At 41.9% G+C, this 19345-nt stretch overlaps 2 protein-coding genes across 3 annotated transcripts in view; both read right to left on the bottom strand.

Moving 5' to 3' along the window:
* Positions 1 to 2096: 2096 nt before the first annotated feature.
* Positions 2097 to 10285, bottom strand: ZNF622 (zinc finger protein 622). The gene is made up of 8 exons (XM_054630008.2): positions 10179 to 10285; positions 9681 to 9879; positions 7378 to 7986; positions 5695 to 5955; positions 4830 to 4992; positions 3906 to 4018; positions 2908 to 3051; positions 2097 to 2323 (listed from the first exon to the last, which is right to left on the bottom strand). Exons 3-8 carry the CDS (start codon positions 7982 to 7984, stop codon positions 2196 to 2198), a joined length of 1416 nt encoding a protein of 471 aa, XP_054485983.2. The 5' UTR covers positions 7985 to 7986; positions 9681 to 9879; positions 10179 to 10285; the 3' UTR covers positions 2097 to 2195.
* An 869-nt stretch (positions 10286 to 11154) lies between these two features.
* RETREG1 (reticulophagy regulator 1) overlaps positions 11155 to 19345 on the bottom strand; it is a 64284-nt gene continuing 56093 nt past the window's right edge. For both annotated transcript variants that reach the window (XM_054633686.2, XM_077182038.1), the window contains 2 exons: positions 18269 to 18395; positions 11155 to 15387 (listed from right to left, as the gene is read on the bottom strand). In XM_054633686.2, coding sequence (XP_054489661.2) covers positions 14876 to 15387; positions 18269 to 18395 — 639 coding nt within the window. In that variant the 3' untranslated portion in view covers positions 11155 to 14875. The remainder of the gene's footprint in view (positions 15388 to 18268; positions 18396 to 19345) is intronic.

Genomic DNA, 19345 nt, shown 5'->3' with positions numbered 1-19345 from the left:
ATACTGCTCTGATTCTCACTGGTGATTTAATTCTGGTATTCAAAGCCAGCTCTGCAGGTTTCAATACTCACTCAGGTTAGTAAGTCTTAACACTTCTACTTCTGTATTTTTGTGTATTTATGTATTAAGACAATCTAACTTACCCATAAACCTAAGACCCTTTGATAGTAATTCTCGAAAGAAAAAGACACGACCAGCTCCCAATGGCCAGATGGTGAGACTTGTCAAATACAAGCAGGGTATATCCTCAGTGCCAGAAATCCATACATAATCACAGGCTGGGCCAGGTCATGACTGTAATATGGGATATGGTGCCTGATGATTCACACAGCTTGAGTCACAGAGCTGAGACCAGGTGTCTTACCTCTGACTTTGAGAGTGAATAACCCAGAGCGAACTCTCTACAATAAATTCAAATGTGCACCAGATCCAGCTAGGGATATACAATGGCACTAACTCTATCTTGTCAGGAAAAAGGAGATACTCATTAATCAATCCAACTTTAGTTTAAGGTTTTGGATGTGAACACAGCCTTTCTCGAAAATTCTCTCTGCTTCCGTTTTCCTTTCACTCTAATTTAGTCCTTTCTAAATGCATTAGCCAGTTTACTTACTAAATGTTGTGCAAACCTGTAGCCTCCATTACTGCTCAAGCTCTTTGTTCTTGGTAAATCCAGGAACAGCAAAAAAAATTTCCAAGGCAGTAGAATTTTCACTAAAGAAACAAAAAACCACTAATGAGCAAAACATCACAGACAAATCCACAAAACCAAAACCCCCACACAGCATGCACCTCCACTACGAAATTATCACTTTCCTAGGAATCCCATAAATACACTGCTCTCTCAGAAGTGCTGACACAATGATGGTGCTGCTTCTTCAGAACTTACCTCTTAGGGAGACTAGGGAACTACTTTAAGTCAAAATACAGCATTAACAGACAAATCTCTCTCTGTTATTCTCAGTGATATCACACACACACCATTCACAAGAAAGAAAGAAAGAAAACTTTTATCAAAACCACACAGTGAAAGCCACTCCTTGGGAACCCAGAGCAATCCTAAATGCAGCAGGGACACCTGGCTGTAGCCAGCTGCCTTCCCAATGAACTGATAGGCAAGGAAACAGCCATGTTTCTGTGGCACATGCTCAGTGTCCAGCACACTACAGCTCGGGGCATCAGGAGCCAGCTCATGACTTTGAAGGTGCCTGCCTCCTTAAAGGAAGGTCAAAACTGGTAAAGTCATGGAAATATTTAACATCTCCACCAGCAGGACCATCACAGCACTTCTGCCTCAGCTCTAACATGCAGGTTTTCTCTGCACCAGCCTGCAACAGTTCACCTGCTTAAGTGGGAGAGCCTACCTGTTCCACCCAATACATGTCTTAGGTCACTGCATGATGATAACCAAACACCAGTACTGAGTGGGAACAACAAACACTGTCATCCATAGTATCTTCAGAGTTTCAAGCAGGAAATGCAAAATTTTGACTGACATTCATCTAAATGTTAGGATAATGTTGAGCAGTTTTCAGGAAATGAAAATTCATTACATGCAATGTAAAACAACTATGCTGCAGATTATTACTCCAGCCCTGAGCTGGAGCATTAGGCAGGTAAAGTCAGCTTCTGAGGACAGTATTAATCCTGGAGTTATGTTTTCCATCAGTGCATTTCTTTAAAGAATTATTACTTAACCTTCCATGAAACTTTGCTCTCAAATTTTCACCTCAATAGTGCCAGCTAGAACTCCAAAATGCCCAGCTGATATGTCTGGCATGACAACTGAAAACATTCAATACACTCCATCTTAAGCATTTAGATCTAGGATCTTCTCTTGGCTTCAACCAGTTAGTAGAACTGGAAACAGAAGATATTCAGACAAATGACAATGTCAACTGGCCCCTAGAAATGGGCTGCACAAAGATGGGCAGCAAGACTATGCATGTACCTTCAGTCATAGCCATGACTACTCTGCCACATGTCCCACTGAAGATATTTTATTTATAAGTTAAGCCCAGCATTATTTCAGAAGAGACAAGTTCTCTGCCGTTCTTCTTTTTACAGAGGAAGACACACCAGCAAACACATCAGCATTTGATAGGTACCAAGTCCATTTTAATAGGAGAATCCACGACCCAGAAACCATTAAATCCCCCTTCCCATAACCAGCTGTAGGGAGTTCTCTTTGGAACTCAGAATCTGACTTGCATCCGGAAATGCATCTGCTTTGTAGCATTGTTACTCATTCCTGTCTTCAGCATCCATTTTGCCTTCATCCTCTGCAGGTATTGCATGTCACGCTGCTGGGCAGAGATGGCCCCTGCAGGGAGAGAGAAGGAAGAGAGATGGATCAATGTCTGCCACCTTACTTACAACTTGTATGCAAACCAGCTGACCTGCCCACGTACTTCAGCAGTTACCTACAGGTTTTCCAGCCCATACTGGTATATTTCTTTCCCCTTTTCTCTGGAGAAAGCCCAGTTCCCTCTACAAATACCCATGACTGTGATTAAGGCAAAAGGTTGTTTTGCATTCCAAGCGCGATTCTTGTATTTCAAAAGTGGATATAGACCACAACTCTGTTCCCCTACTGGAAAAGCATTCTGTCAAAGCATGACTTATATTATTAAATAGCAAGAGTAGTGACTTGGACAGGCAGAAACCAAGAAATCTCAGAAGTCACCAAGTATCACAAAGAATGGAATGAAAAGCTTACACAGAAGCTGCACTGGAGTTTAGAAACAAACTTCCTGTATCTGCTTGGATGTCAGGAATCAAAATGAATTGAGTGGAAGACAAACTACTGCATAAACCCCACATTTAAAGCAAAGTCAGCCTCTGGAACTGTAGAGTGATGCCATCCCAGAGCCTCCTCCTCTGCAAAGCCCCCCCACTGTCACTCACCTGCCTGCCCTGTCCAGCCCAGGGCTCGGTACTGCTGCAGCACCCGGCCCACGGCTTTCCTGTTCTTCACAACAGCCACGTCTCTTGTCACACCAAAACGCTGCCTGTAGTACCTCATCAAGGAACGGTGACCCACCCTGGCACCTGCTCACAGGAGGGGACATCTTATTGGTCATCATGAAACAGCTTCTGAAATGGAGTACTCAAGCACATTGTGAGAACTATGGAAAACCCTTCTGCTGAGAAATGGTATTAAAGGGTCCAGAACCTTAAAAATTTTAGGATTATTAGGGAACCTAATGTAATTACTGTAAGAGTTTGAAGAAAAAATACATAATGTACTGCTATTCAAGAGGGCCTTAGCTCAGATAATAAACACATGGTTATCAGAAAAGAAAATCTTAATTAGTGCAATGAGCAGAGAGGCAATGCTGTTTCAAGTAAACAGTGAAGCCACTTGCTGACATTCAGGAAAACTTGTGCAACTGAAGAGTTGGCAGCACTTTTCAGAATTAAAGGGCTGAGGTCCCCTCATACAAAACCACCAAACAAAAAAAGAAGTGAGAGTGCCAAATGCCAAACTAGAGAAAGGCTTTTTAATAATTTAATTTACTGAACTAGTTTACTGAGTTAGGTCGGAGCTGGCTCTCTACAAAAAACTCCTACATTAGATAAGTTAAGTTATAGCCTCTCCAAGCTGCACTCAAACAAATATGGAAACTCTTTTTGGAGTAAACCATAAGAGTCACATGATAATGAAGATGTAAAATGGGCAAAGCAACCCACTGCCCCAGTCCAATATCCATCAGTGCTGGAGAAGCTGAACTACTTGGCAATGAAAATAATGGAAGGTGAGGACATATCCCCAAAGATACTTAAATGCTAAACTACCTTCTCCCTTCCCAGAGGAAAACACAACAATGGCCTGTGCTGCAGGTACTGGAGGCAGATACGGGAAGTGCAGAGAAAGTGAGCGGTGACACAAACCCTGTGCCCACCTGAAGGAAGGATTAGCTCCATGGTGTCATCATCATAATCCAACTCTTTCTCTGCTGAGTGCTTTCCAAGACCCTCCACATCTTTCCCATCCTCGTGATCAGGATAACTGCTCCTGTGGAAGAGCACAATACATGGTTTAAACACGGGGAGCAGCCACAACTATCCAGACCCACTCTACAAAAGAACCACGATGCACAGCTACAGCAAGGCACAAACATTGTCACGTTTCACCTGCCTTACTCTGAGAGTTCCTAACAGCAGAACTTGGTCCTGAACAGAGCCTGGAGACAAGGAACCCTTTTCCTCCCCCCTGTTCTGCACCTCAGCACAGTTCTGCTGCTGCACACTTAACAGTGACTTATGGTGAAAAGCCACCACAGTGCAGATCACCAGTTCTGCACAGCTGCTGAACAAGTGCTCCCAGAAGCTGCACCTGTCACCATAATATGAGGTATTTCTGACCAAAATGAACACAGCTTAGGATTTGTTGCAGGAAGTTCAACAAGAGGCCTCTAAATCACAGCAGTCCTGATCAACTCCAGCTACACAATGAAACTTATGTAAGAAACCCGCAGTAGATCTTAAGTCCACAATCTGTTTAAAAGGTAGTGGGAAAGTTATGACCTTTTTATGGCCTTTGCTGGTGTGCTGAAATCTCAATTCAGTAACAGCAAACATACAAAACAGAATTCAAAATGAAACTTTTGAATTTTGATGTAGGACTGGTAATCATGGTCACAGAAGAAGACAACCAATCTTGTTGTTACCATTATCTAAAAGAGTGGGGAACCAACAATGCAAAATAAGTACTGGAACCTGAAACACCATCAAATTTTAAGAATTAATAATAGTTTCTAATGTAATATTTAACTGTTCTTTTGTCTGTTCCCACCTGTGTCCCACTCAAAGACAAATGACCTCACCTAAAATCATAGAAATCTGCAAATTCCAGGGCAGCATCTCCATCTGTGAAGAGTTTGCAGTGGCTTTTATCATTCATGTGAGCCTGGACCGCTTCCGTAGAGTAGAAGGATTTCCCCTTTTCATTGCACCAGATGCAGATTTTCCCAACACCAACTTTCTCTCCTGCAGAAAACATTGGCATTTCTAATGGTCTGAACAAAATCTCCCTAGCCAGTAATTAACACTTCTGTGACAAAGCCTTTCCAGCTTGCAGGCAGAGAGATTTGAGAGGAGCCTCAAGACCTTAATTTCCAGGACAGCCCTGCTGTTCCTATGCCTTGACCATATGGCCCCCCCCAGAGACAAGTCTGGCCATTTAAAGATTTCTTGTGACAAGGTATGGGTCATTCAGAATTCTCAATAACAAACTTCACACTTCCAATACATTTTTCTATCCAATACTCCAAAATTATTTTATTCTCATCATTATTTTTAGACTTGAAGGATGACAGAGTTTTTCCTTTTAGCTCTCTCACAAGCATTGTAAACCAAAGAGAGAAATACTTGTGACTCACTGGTAGGACAACACAGTTCATATGCACACTTTAGCAACAGAATTCTGTCCCAAATTTCACGTTATCTAAACAACTTTCTCAAAATCAGAAAACTATGTGAGACCTGCTGGGTACATGACCATTTTTGCTCATCAAAATTTTCTCTCATTCTCCCTGGAAAGCCTGTGGTCCTGCTCATGATCAAAATACTGACAGCACTCAGACAAAAAAGCAACCCAAACCAAAACATTTGGTGTCATATCCAAACAAAAATAAGCACTATCAGAATATAATTATTCTTACAAAAAGATTAGAGAACATTCAGTCATACCAAGATACTTGATTAGTCCTCTGAGATCCACAAGGTACTCTATGTCTGGAATGAAGAAGCTGTGGATTTTTGTCATATGTGCCACATTTTTTGTGAGAGATCTTGAGTGATGGGAACAGAACAAGCAGTCTGTGACTGGTATGGCCCCAACAGCAGGAATGCTTTCAGCCTCTGCCTGCTGTTCCTCTTCTTCTTCTTCCTCCACACTTTCCATCTCTTCATCAGAGCCAATGTCTTCATCAGAATCCATATCTTCCCAGTCTTTTAAAGGAAGTTGAAAAAGAAAGTACTTATTTTATACTTTTCCCAAGCAAAATAAGTCTCAAATAAGTTAGAAAAAGCCATCGTAGAACACATTGCATTTTTTGTTCTTACAGCTAAGTGCCACACTGTCACTTCCAGGTGCAAGAATTTACCACCACCAGTAAAAGATATTTCTTTTCAAGATGCACAGCAAAGCACAAGGTCACTCATAAAAACCACTGGCAGATCTGATACTTCCTCCCTCCATTTTCTCAACTATTAACACTTTACTCCTGTTTCTAGGCCTTAAATTTAATTCACCACAGTGCAAGAACACAAGCATGGCTCATTGAAAACAAGACAACTCTGGTGACATCAGGAAAATACTCATTTCCAGCAGTTGGGAAAACACACTCCTGTTCACACACTTAAAAGAACAGTTAACATTCAGAAACCTACTAAGATTTTTGCAATACAATCTATGACTAACACATTAACACCAGACAGGGGCAAGCTGGCTTCTTCTTTAGCTGTTACAATGTATGTTCAATGTTTCTTGTCACCCAGAGCAGATTCACTGAACTGCAACTGAAATTTCAAGAGCACAAAACTGCTGTAACAGATGCAGTAACGTAACACGGGGGTTTCAGAAATGAAGTTCTACCTCATTCATTCCTGTCCCCTTACTACAGCTCAATCATCCCATTCAGCTGTTCTGATAGATGTGTTTGGAGCTGCACTGTCAACTACAGCACTGAAAGCATCCAGGTTAAAAATAACTCTTTTCTGGAATTCTGAAGCTCTGATCTTTTCAGCTGTCTGCTTTCCAGGCTGACCTCCAACACAGACCTGTATTCATAGGAAAAGGCCACTAGGGTGGCAACTCTTTAACCCATTTTAACACAGACATCAAAATGCTGATAGGTGACGTTACACTGTCAGGCTAAAGAGCAAATTTTCTCCTCCAGTCTTGGTCGGCAGAGGGCAACAAAACCAACTATAGCCCCACCTCCCTTCAACAGATCAGGAAATGAGTTGGGACAATAGCAAATAATCATAACTGGATTCCTGTAATTTATTTTTTCAGAAGTAGTTTTAAGGTAACCTGTTACATTAGCATTCTTTAAAGGAAACTTCCTTTGACATTTTATGTGGGAAATAGTGCTCTATTACATGGATATACTGGTGACTATTTATAGTCAATTTTTACATGCATTGGTGTCTGTCTGTAAGTTGAACAGCTGGCAGTTCAGACACTAACACAGAGTCCTTGGCTGCAAACATGGGCCAACTTTAACTCCTTTGTTAAACTGAAAATTTAAACAACAGCAAGACCTTCTGTGATGAAAAAAGCTGCACTGATACAGAAGTAGAAGAAAACTTTTGCTCAAACCATAGCTCACTCCAAGATATTTTCTGTCAGTTTGTTTACTACCTTACCTTCCTCATTATCCCCTTCTTCCTCTGCTTGTTGCTTGGCCAGTTTCCTTGCTTGCTGTTCAAACCACTGCAGCCGTGGAGGAATTTCTGGTCGTTCTCTGCTCTGGGACAAGCTGGCACTTTCCCTGGACACTGGAGAGCCACTCGCATTACTGGGAGGTAGAGGTGTCTTCTTTGGAGATGAAGATGGCTGGGCTCTGATGGCTTGCTGAATAGCTGTGTTCATTTCATCCTTATTTACACTCTCTGGGGCCAGCCCCTTTTCCAGATTCTTCTCATTTAATATTTTCACCTTCTTGCTGACAGCTTGGACAGCTTTCTTCTCCAGCTCCAGGTGCTTCTTGGACTTGAGGTGATTCTCATAGGCATTGAAGGTGGAGAACCTCTTGCTGCACACTGTGCAGTAAGTGGCAGTGATTTTGTTCTGCTCCTCTGCTACTGCTCTCTGTGCCAGGACTCTCTCTTGGAAATTCTCAGCAGTAACAGGAGGCATGTCAGCAACCTTACGCTTCAGGTTGTACCTGTGCCAGTCGGTTTTGTAATGGGCACGCTGAATGTCACCATCCTTGAAAGCCACACGGCAAGTGATGCAAGTGTAGGTGGCCATTACTAGAAAATGGAAAAAAAATAAAATTATGTTAAAAAAAATTAAGTAACAGACACAAAAAAGCCCCAACACCTTCATCTTGACAACCTTCTCTTAAGGCAATGTTCTTGCACAGAATTAAATTTATTAAACACCAGCATCAGCAATGAGTGCAGTATTCATGGGCAGCAGCAAGAGAGGAAACTTATAAATAAAAGACTTTGAGACCTTGAGTTTACTTGTAGCACAACAGCAGTTGAGCATCCCAGCTCTGGATGCAGAACCTGCTGTGCCTGTTGGGATTGGGATGCATGAGAGGGCCCCCAGTCACAGCACCAGTATTTCAAAAGTTCCACACTTTTCAATGAAGATCAGTGACTAGAGGTTCTGAACAAGCTCATCTTCTGCCAGCTGTAAGACTTTGAGGAGACGAGTGATTCCTCAGAAACAAGGTTAAAAAGGGAAAACCTGCTGACAGGCCTATTTCGTATCTTCCACAGCTTTAATAAATGGCCAAGAAAAAAAAAATGGTACTGCCTTTAAAAATAAAGCCTTCTTAGCTGCTTTGGAGCAGCATGTGTAGTGCTGACAACACTTTACTCTGCAGAGCTGTTCACCTGGAGATGGAGTCAGTCATGGCTAGATCTAGTCATGACCACTAACAAACCCTGGTCTCCCTTCACTTCCCACCATCCAGCCAATCCATGTTACTAGGGCTGGGACAGGACAACTGCAGAGCAGTGACCTCCCACTCATGCTGTCCTTTCCAAATCCATACATTTCCTTCCTTCTCAGTGCTTAATGAAACTTTTCTTTTTTTTTTTTTTTTTTAACTAAGTTGATGCAATCTCTTGAATGCTGCAAAAGCAAAGAGCAAAAAAAGTGTCATCTGGAGATCACAGAAAGCACCTTCATTGTTTAACTGATTTAGAAAAACTATGGCTTAATCTGGAGAAAAAAGAAATAATACATCAGGATGAGGGGGTCTGAAAGCAGGGAGAGGAAGAGCAGCCCCTCCCTGAAGTTACTAACAGGGAGAAGCAGTGGTAGAAGTCAAAACACGTTATGAAATGCTCATTTCCTGGAACCACTGGGATCCTTACTTATTATTGCTTGTCCTATCTACAGTGTGATAGTGACAGGGGGGATGCAGCAAATGAAGGCCATATCATCTGGAGTACTATAAGCATCTACTCAGTATAACAGCAGCTTTTCTTTTTTTGTTTCAGAGAAAAACGTGGTCTCTGCCCACTGAGAGATCCACTGAGTATTCTCTGAGGCGTTCCCCTGCCACCTGCAGAGCTCCCTGCCCTTCTCCCCGCCCAGGCACCAACCTTTGCCATGAAACACTGACTCAGAGTCACGCTGGCTGTTAGTGACACAGTGCTTGCAGCACCCTGAGGCAGAACACTCTGCTCTGGTCCGTGACGAACAGACAGAAACTACAGAGACAGAAGCTACATGCTACATTACCACGGGGCTATTTAAAAACACTCAACCTCCTCCCGCTCCGCCCCACCCAAAAGAAAGCAGCTCAGAGGTTTGTAACTAAGAGAAGCTAAAGCCATAAACCTTCACCTCTGACTATTACGTGGAGATGCGTTTACACCACAAGCTGCACAAAACAGAAATCCCGTGTAGTTACACAACACCTTCCCACGACCCGCCTGCATTTCCCTCCCGTTTTAAGCCCCAGGACCGAAGTCCCGAGTCCTACCTTGTGTGGGGCTCAGGAAAACCAAACCCGGGGCACTCGCAGCACAGCCGAGCCCTTCCAGGCAAACCGCGATCTCCCTGAGGGTCTTTAGTACGGCTGATTTTCAGCTGCCTTCGGTGTGATTTAAACTGAGGCCGTGTCCCTAATCCTGGCACAAGGCAGGCGTTTATTACACGGACAACAAAAATTCGGGCAAAACCTAGAGATAAATAAATAATAAGAAAAAATAAACCCAAAAACCAAAAAACCCCCAAGAGATAAGGCGGGGTGCAGGCGGCAGCCGGAAGCCACCAGGCCAGGCGTGGAGCAGGCCGGGATCACAGGGAGCCGGCATCCCAAGGGAGCGCATCCGGCTCGGCCGGGCCACGCCGCCTGCCCCCTGCCCCAGCTATCCTCGCTGGCGCGGGCCGGGCCGGGCCGGTCCATCCAATTCAATTCCATTCCATCCCATTCCATCCCATCCCGCCCCATCCCGTCCCTCATTCCCGGGACACGCACCTCCGGCCGGCAGAGCTGGCGGTGCCGGGCGCGGGGCGGGGCGCGCGGGCAGGAAGCGGCCGCGCGGCGTCCGGCGGGAGCGGCCCGCGCGCGCCCCCTGGTGACCGGAGGGCGCGGGGCACGGGCGGCGCCCGGAAGGGACCCGGCGGCGGCGGCGGGAGCGGGAGCGGCGCCTCACGGGCCGTGCCTGCCCGTGGTGGGGGTGTGTTCGCCTTCGGTTGGTTGGGTTTGGTTTTGTTTCGTTTCTTTTTGGTTTGTTTGTTTTATTGTTTGCACGGAATCCGTTAGTTTGGGAAAGATGTCTCCGATCATCGAGTCCAACCTGTGGCCGAACAGCGCCGTGTCAACTCATGTCACTCTTGCGCCGAGAATGACACAGGAACATGCGGGAGGCGGAATTGTAGAAAGAGCAAAAGGAAAGCTTTATTCAAGAGAACCGTGTGGTTTCTATAGAGTGATACGATAGATTATATTTGATTGGCTAACTTATAAAAACACCTTCCTCATACACCGTCTTTGAGAAGAACAGAAAGACGAAGTAGAAAAACACCACCTGCAGATTGTTTATACTTAACAAGTTATCACATCCTTACAACACCCCAAAAATTCTCACAAGCTTCTGTAAGAAACGGTAGCCATTTCTCTCTCTCTGTCCCATGGCATCCACAAACTAGCCCATGGCACTAAATGCCACGCCCCGTCCTTCCTGAAACACCTCCAGGGACGGTGACTCCGCCACTCCCTGAGCAGCCCATTCCAGTACCTTATCACCCTTTCCGTGAAGAAAATCTTCCCGATGTCCAACCTAAACCTCCCCGGTTGCAGCTTACGACTGTCTTCTTGTCCTGTCACTGGGGGAAGAGGCCGAGCCCCACCTGGCTAGAACCTCCTTTCAGGAAGTTGTAGTGATAAGGTCACCCCGTTTGTTGTTATAGGGTTTATTTCCATTTCTTGGAGCAAAGACACAATGAGATGATTTAAGATAAAAACTAACACATATTTATTAAAACAATCAATATAATAGTTCCATGTTTACAAAACAGTGATCAGGCAGGTAAAGTGCTGCAGAATACTTAAATACGGACATTTTGTAATTCTCCAGTTTCTGGTTGCCCGCGTGGGGGTTACTCACAGACTGCGACGCTGCTCATGTGCTGAGAACAGACGTGGAGACTACAGGGATTTATTTGTTCAGAAGGCTGGGACAGCCTGGAAAAAGTGCAGAATGAACACAGAACAAGTAGAACGAGTATCTCTTCAGATCCTGTTACTTTGGGTTACAATTATTTAACCTCCTCTGCATAGAATAGTATTTTTTTTCCACTAACAAACAGAAGAATAGTCAGTAGGGGCGTGGTACGTATGCATGGAAACCCCCTGTGCTGGGAACGGGTGGCTTTGCACTGGATTTGACACACTAAAGGCCACCAATCTGATGGTGATGCTGTCACTCATGTACTGACACAAGGGGAAATTTTCTGAGTACAAAAGAGTGACCTGCATCCCTGCCCTGACATATGTCCTTTTCTTAAATCAGGATGCATGAAGAAGCCACTGCAAGGCACAGGAGGGTGAGCCCTTTGCTGCCAGGTACGAGCACACACACACAACAGAAGCAGCACCGATCCCAGGGCAGGATCACACACTCTTACCCCATGGCACTGGCTCACACTATGCCCTCTATGCTGCCTGTGTGCCTTCTGACTGGAAATGACATGCAGGGAAGCTTTCCATGGAAAAGCTGTATGTTTCAAAGCTATGTATTGCCTTATACCCCCTTGCCTGTCTTCCTGCCCTGGCATTCCATTTGAAGGATGGGAAGGTGACAAGAGTGCTCAGTAGAAAAGACACTGTAGACCATTGTGACAGGCATTTTTAAGGAACTGTTATTTCTTGGCTGCTGCTATAATACAGTAAAATGTAGTTTTCTCAAGGGATTTCCAGCTGAGGGCGGTGTGGAGAGGATCCACAAAGGAGAGAAACATTTTCTTTGTGTTTTGCTGGCGAACTGCTGCCAGTGGAATGTATTGTGTCCACGCAAAGTGTTTCTTACATGTGGTTGTGTGGAAGAGAAGAGATAATTTCTTGCAGAAAATTAGATATCTTTTTTACTACCTGAGGAAGAATATTAAATGTTACAGAATTACATCCTTCCCATTACACAGTATTTAGGGGCTTGAATGTAATTGACTATCATGACAGCAGGAAAAAAAATTAGAATTTTTTTTCTCTAAAGACTCTCAGATAAGCAACTATGTCCTTAACTTTAAAGATTTACTCCTTCAAGTTTTGGTTGGTTTTTTCTTTCTGAAAAAAAAAAATAAATGAGAGTCTTACTGGAGAAAAATCAATGTATTTACCTATCTTGAAACCAGAAAATGGGTAATTTACAAAAAGTCTGAGAAACTCCTCCAACTGCTTTTCTTTCTGATCTAATCTATTATTCTAGAAGAGTGCCCCTGTGTTACATACTTTCATAACCACAAGTATTTTCCATAAAACAACAATAAAGTGCACGCTGTTACAATGCCACCATTGACAGCCAGCTAGCCTGTCCTGCCAATCTGCTCCAGAACAGCCTGTGAAGGACTGCTCCCTCCCTGCTGCCTCTCCTGTCCCACAGCCTGTTTCCCCTTCTGGCACCAGTAACCCTGGACAAGGGAGCACACAGTTGTTTGGCATCCTACAAAGCTTCATCAGCAACTTGGATTTGTACTCTTTTAACTCTACCGATTATCCTAAACGTGCGACAAGGATGAGGCTTTTAAGTCTTCTGAGAACTTTTTAAACTCACTGATTTTCCAACAAAAGCATTTTTAAATTTTGGTTGGGTATTTGATCTCTTGCTTAATTTGTTTTTGCCAAATGAGAGGAACAACCTGGTGAAAGCTAAAGAAGAAACTTAGCAACTAATGCTGTGGATGTGATGTGGGCCATGTTTTCTAATGATTTCCAGAAACTCAGGTGTTGAGATATTGTAATTTGAAAGCTGCGTCTTGTGGGATCTATATCCAGCATCCACTTATTTCATAATGTATTTGATAATGAAGGCACAGGCTTACCCTTGTACTGGTGAAGGACAGCAAACACAGTCAATATGCATTACTGACACAAAAAGCACAAGCAACAATAAAGCTAGTGTCAAAACATCTCGGCATCCTTCCTTTTGCTGAACTCTTTTTGGCTATCTGCCTATTCTTCCACCTCAAAAGGAAAAAAAATACAAAATATAGTTAATTTCAAACACAGGTTTACCTACACATATATGTTAGTGGAAGATTTTTATCATCTGTTGCTGTACTTTTTGAGGGTCCTAGATGACAGTATTTACCTCTTCAAATGCCAGCAAATGGAAATTTACTTGAGTAGTAGTAGCAGCTGACATGGTCCCTCAACTTTGCTAATGGTTTACATCACATTAAAAAAACTAGCTTTATTTCTTCCTATTTCTTGGATTACTATTGCTTGGTATTGCAATGCAGTTTTGTCACAGGTGAACAAAAAAGCCCTAGAAAAATAAGTTATCTGCTTGAGATCCCATGCCACTCACTCAGCAAGTGTGGACTTTAAACTGGCAATTAATTTAAACAAGTCCTTTTTTTGTTTTAAATTATATGCCAAGAAGAAGATTCTGAGTGTCTTCTCTAGCAACTGACCTCACCAAATGCTTCTAAGTATATTAAAATCATCACATTGCAACACAACTTTTGTTGCAAGTGGAAGCAGCTATCATGGGAAAAAAAGCCAAACCAAAACCTACAGAATCTCAAATTAAGGAAGTGGCACCTAAAAAGCCTTTTTGCTTTGTTTTTTTTAATCTCTAATCTCTACTCCAAACAATAACTACCCTCACCTGCTCCCAAACAGGTTATTCAGTTTACACAATATTACCTTTTAAACATAAAGACTTATTGGCTGACTTCACATGGGCAATACTGCCAAGGACTAGACTCCATCAAGGAACACGGTGGTCAGTCATATAACATGCCACTTCACAACTCTACAAGCCTATAACAGCAAAAAACTTGGAAATGCATTACCATATCCAAAATAATTCAAAGGTTTTAAGTATGAAATCTAGGGGGTTTTATAGTGTTGCACACATAATTAAACTTGAGTTGTGCCAGTTCATGTGTTTCATATACAGTAGGTGCACTACACATAATGCTAACTGCAGGGATCCATACTTTTTGGTAGGATTGAAGGAGGTGAGATGCAGTTAATCTCACCATAGCCCTCTGATAACTTGCCCTCACAATATGAGTCATTAATTGTATTACATGATTGGAAAACTAGAGTAAATAAACTGCCAATATTGGAAATTTGGCTCAGGACCCCAAAATAGATGGTTGGCAAAAAGGTAAAAGAAACCTTGCCCCCAACTATTTTGAACAACTGACTTTCACCACGCATCTGCAACCAAACAGTGGATAGAGAATTCATCTCCATGCTATTACATTGAGGTATAACTACCAGAAACATTAAACTATCAGTATTAGCTGATACTTATCCAGTTAATTCACTTTGCATAAGGGAAATTATTACAACACATCTAAAGGGATAGTTAAAGCTTACAGCTCAGAATTTTCTTCTTTTTTTTTTCCTTTTTTTTTTTTGTTTGTTTTGTAGTATTTGATGGGGTTTTTTTTTGTGTTTTATGTTTAGTTTCTTCTGTGTTGCCAGCCATAACTTCAAGGTTAATGACTTCCAAGCAGATTTGAAAGGAAGCCTGAAGACTTTTTCTTTTCCTGGGATTCTGTTTCTTGACCTTGTGAAAGTCCCAATTCTTTCTCAATCTGCTCTAGCTCAGACTGGTCAAGCAGTTCAAAATCATCAGCTTCCTCTGTGTCTGTCTCCTCGCTCAAGCTGGGCGCTGCCTGTGAGGGAGCTTGCTGTAGGGACTGTAGCTGGTCTTTGATGGCAGCAGACACTGCAGCCGTGATGACATCGCCAGCAATTCCACTCATTAAATTAAAGGTTTGGTCACTGGTCAAAGGCAAGGACAGCCCTGCAGTGGATGGTCTCTCTTTACCCTGTCTGGAAGCGTGATCCACCTTGACATCAGTTTGCTCTTTCCTTCGTTTTTGCTGGGTGGGCAAACCGATGCTGGAGTCATCGTCATCGTTTGTGCCGGCACCATTGTCTAAAGTGGGAAACTCTAAAAGATCTCGAGCGAAAGCTTCTTCATGATCACTAGGTCGGTCAAAATCTATTACAGGGTTAACAGAAGAAAACAGTGTTAGCACTCACAAAAGTTTTCCCAAAAAGGCAGCCAGATGTAACAATGCGAGTAGCAAGTGTTCCTCTGAATACATTTACTAATCCCTACTCCAGTAGTTCTCTACTGGAAGGAGATTTGTGTGACATCTAAAACAAAATCGTTTTGAGGTCATAATTCTAGTGCCACAAATCAGCTGGTATCAACCTAACTATTTGAACAAAATAACTTTTTAAAGCTAACTAGCTAACTTTTTTAGGTATGTATCTGTTATGAAACAACCCATACAAATCCTAAGCACAGCTATTTCAAAATATGCCAACCACATGAAGTCCTAAAATTTATTTCTCTTCACAATATATACAAACTACAAATATGTAAACATGGAAGGATGTGTTACAAACTTTTAACATGCATATGGAGTAATAAAAAGAATGTTTATCTGTTTAAAGAAAAAAGATATAAAACCAATGTAAAGACTAATTTCTTTTTCCTTTATTGGCCAATGCTTGTATTAAAAAGGAAACAGAAAATGGAAATTCTGCAGATGATCAGAATTTTTTCATGTCAAGAGGATAAAAAGCAAGATGTAATCAACATTAGATTTGAATGGCTGCATTAGTGAATGACACAATATTTGTTATTAGAAATGTGTAAAACATACCATGGAATACATGGCTTGTGGAAGAGGCCTAAATCAGCACAAGTGAATACTTTCATCAAGTATTTGAATGAGAAGGTAAAAAGCTTGAACTTACTTTCTATGAAAACAAGCAATAGAAGCTTGTTGTAGGAGCATTCATAAGGGTTAAGGAAAAAAATTCTAAAAATGACTCATAGGTCATTTTCTCCATTTTCTTTAGGAAAGACAGGCTGGGAAGGTGAGGAGGAAGGGTTGTACTGCATGCAGAGTGGTGGCTTGAATGCACAGAGCTTTGACAGGAGATGAGCCAGTCCTTGAATGCATCCCATTAGGTCTTGTACTTCTGTGTGTGTCCCATTTGCTGAAATGCTCCATGGAGAAGAAGAGCTGATGTTATTTTTCACTTAGCAAGGCTATGAATAGAGTTTCCCACATGATCCTTACAGCCAAGCGGATGAGCAAACAGGGTAAGGGAACTGTAAGGTGGGTGGAAAAGTGGCGAGACTGCTGGGGTCAAAGGCTTCATCAGTGACACAAGGTGCAGCTGGAGGCTGGTTATTGGTGTCTGTCACAGGGACTGGAACCAGCACTGTTCAAGGGTTTTATTAATGACTTGGATGACAGGCTGGAGTGCACTCTGCAAGTTCATGGGCAGAAAGGAATTGCTGCGGGACAGGTGTATTTGATATTCTGGAGGTGAGGATGCCTTCAGAGGGACCTCAATAGGCTGGAGAAAGGAACAGGCTGAAAAGGAACATCATGACATTCAACAAAACCAAATGTGAAGTCTTGCATCTAGGATGAAATACCCTGTGCAGCAGTACAGGCCAAGGGCAACAAGAAAAGCAGCTTTCCAGAAAAAGATCTGTGGGCAGCAGGTCAGTGGTATGCCCTTGCAGCAAGGAAGGCCAACCACACACTGAGCCATAGTAGCAAAATTGAAGGCAGAAAGTCAGTGGAAGGGATTTTCCTCCTCTATTCAGCAACTGAGAGTACCCAATGAAGTACTTTGCCTGGTTTTGACCTCTCCACTCCTAGACAGACAATGGCATACAGGACTGAACCCCCTGGAGGGCCAGCATGATTATTTAGGGGGCTAGAGAAAGGATGTATGTAGATGCTGAGAGAAGGGGCCTTGTTTGGCCCAAGAGAAGGTGGCAAAGAGGGATCAGTTTAACTACTGAATGGGAAGGTAGAGAGAAGATGGGCCTGACTCTTCTAGAAAGTGCACAGTGAAAGGATCAGAGTAAATTGACACAAACTGGAACATCGGATATTTTGACTCAGTGTAAGAAAAAAACTTCTTCATCGTGAGGGTAAGCAAATATTGAAAAAGGCTTTCCAGGGAAGTTGCTGAATCTCTACCACTAGAGATGTTCAGAATTCAAGAGGTCACAGCCCTGAGAAACTTCATAAAGCTTTAATGAAGAGCTTTGAACCTGCTTTAGATAGGAAGATAGATGAGATGAATGACAATTGCTTTTTACAACTTATGGTTCTGTGATCATACAATGCTATTTACAACTTAAAATATTAGGAAAATAACTGAAATTATTAATTTGGCCTGTAGTATCATCCTGCTTGTCATTTACAGGGAGCTTTTCCTAGGAGAAATGCAAGATGAGCAGAGCAACAGATCCACAGGTGAGATAACACCAAACTACTGCTGTTCTTAATCTTTATTCCAGCAAAGTGTTTACTGATAAAAAGTAAGAATTTTTTTCTGGTCAAGATCAAGCCAAGTGCTTGAGAATCTTTTCCTAGTCTAAGTCTTCATAGGCTCATTGCTGGCTGTCTTCATGTCTAGTAGTAAAACTTGATAATACTTTCTTTAATTGGCTGTTTAACAAGTCAGTGTATTCACTGTTTCTTTCTCAGCTTTTATTTGCTTAGCTTACCCACAAAGGCATTAGTAGTAATTTTAAAAGGTTTACTTGCTTGAAAGGTTTGGTGGAAGAGAGTGCTACATCTAGCACTTATTGAATGTGTTGGTTTTACCCAGTACTACTTATTTATTTAGACACTTGCTGATGTATTTTAACATTTTTAAGATGAGGACAGTTCTTACACAAGATGTATCCAAAACTACACAAAACACTAAGATTAACCTTAAATTAGTTTCAGAGAGAAAAGTAACAACGCCAAAACCTGTCCTCAAATTGTCTAATAATTTTGAGGTACCTTGCACATCTGGAGTCCAGTGATGATATAGATGAAGCTGTTACATACCATCAGATGTGTCTGTCTGTGGAGAATACCCCTCAGATAAGTTAAAGGTCCCATTATCGGTCCAGGATACTTCTGAGACATCTGTGTCAGACACTGACAGCTCTTTGGCAACAATTGCAGGACTAACCTACACAGAAAATAGTCCCATACATGGTATTATTATATTTTAAAAAAATCACACTGCAGAAAGCCAATGCTTAGAGACTGAAAAAAACCCCTCTTGTATGTCATAGCAACATAAATCACCTCCTATTTTAGCCTTAATTGAAGAAACATGAAAATACTATACAATGCTTATAAGTGAAACATGCCTCTTTGTAATAACTAAAGGCTGTATTATACTAAAGAAGCATAGAAAATTCCAGTTACTGTAATAAAAGCAAAATGGGCCTGCAAATACCAAATGTGCATAATGTAACAAAATGAGTAAACTTGGACCAGAAAAAACAGCCCAATATCTATAAGACCATCAAAAATTAGCTGAACAAAAAACCTATTATCCGTTACCAATTTATTGAACAGTATTTACTTATGTCAGATACAAATTTTTATCCCATGGGATATTTTTTTCCCAACACAAAATCACCTCCAAAGCAATCCCTGTCAAAGTCAGGCTTTATATACCACGGATCAAATACTACATAATAATTCCTATTAAAATTATTTTTAAAATACCAACTGGTATTTTGATTATAGCAGAAAAACCTTTGCCATACAGTCATTTAGAATACTAGAAGAAAAATGGGAAATTTGAGTGTTCTCATACATATCTAGAAAGATTTTATATACCTATTTGCACCATCATTGAAAATAATTAGACAAGGGATTACAAAAATATCTGACAAATTACATAGAACCACAACAGTTTCCTATTAATGTTTCCCTTTTGTATTTTAATTTGATAAAAATCAACTGCAATTTCAGTGTTGGAAATAAAAGTAACCACCTTTGCTTTTAAATATTAACACAATCATTCTACAGCCAATACAAAATAAACACATTCTTAGCTCAGTAGGCCAATGAAACCATTACCTTGAAGGCCAGGAGTCACAAATGCAGTAGGTTGGTTAGTATAAG

This window comes from Agelaius phoeniceus, chromosome 1 (assembly GCF_051311805.1).
Source record: "Agelaius phoeniceus isolate bAgePho1 chromosome 1, bAgePho1.hap1, whole genome shotgun sequence".
Taxonomy (NCBI): domain Eukaryota; kingdom Metazoa; phylum Chordata; class Aves; order Passeriformes; family Icteridae; genus Agelaius; species Agelaius phoeniceus.
This window is presented reverse-complemented; position numbering and strand designations above follow the sequence as displayed.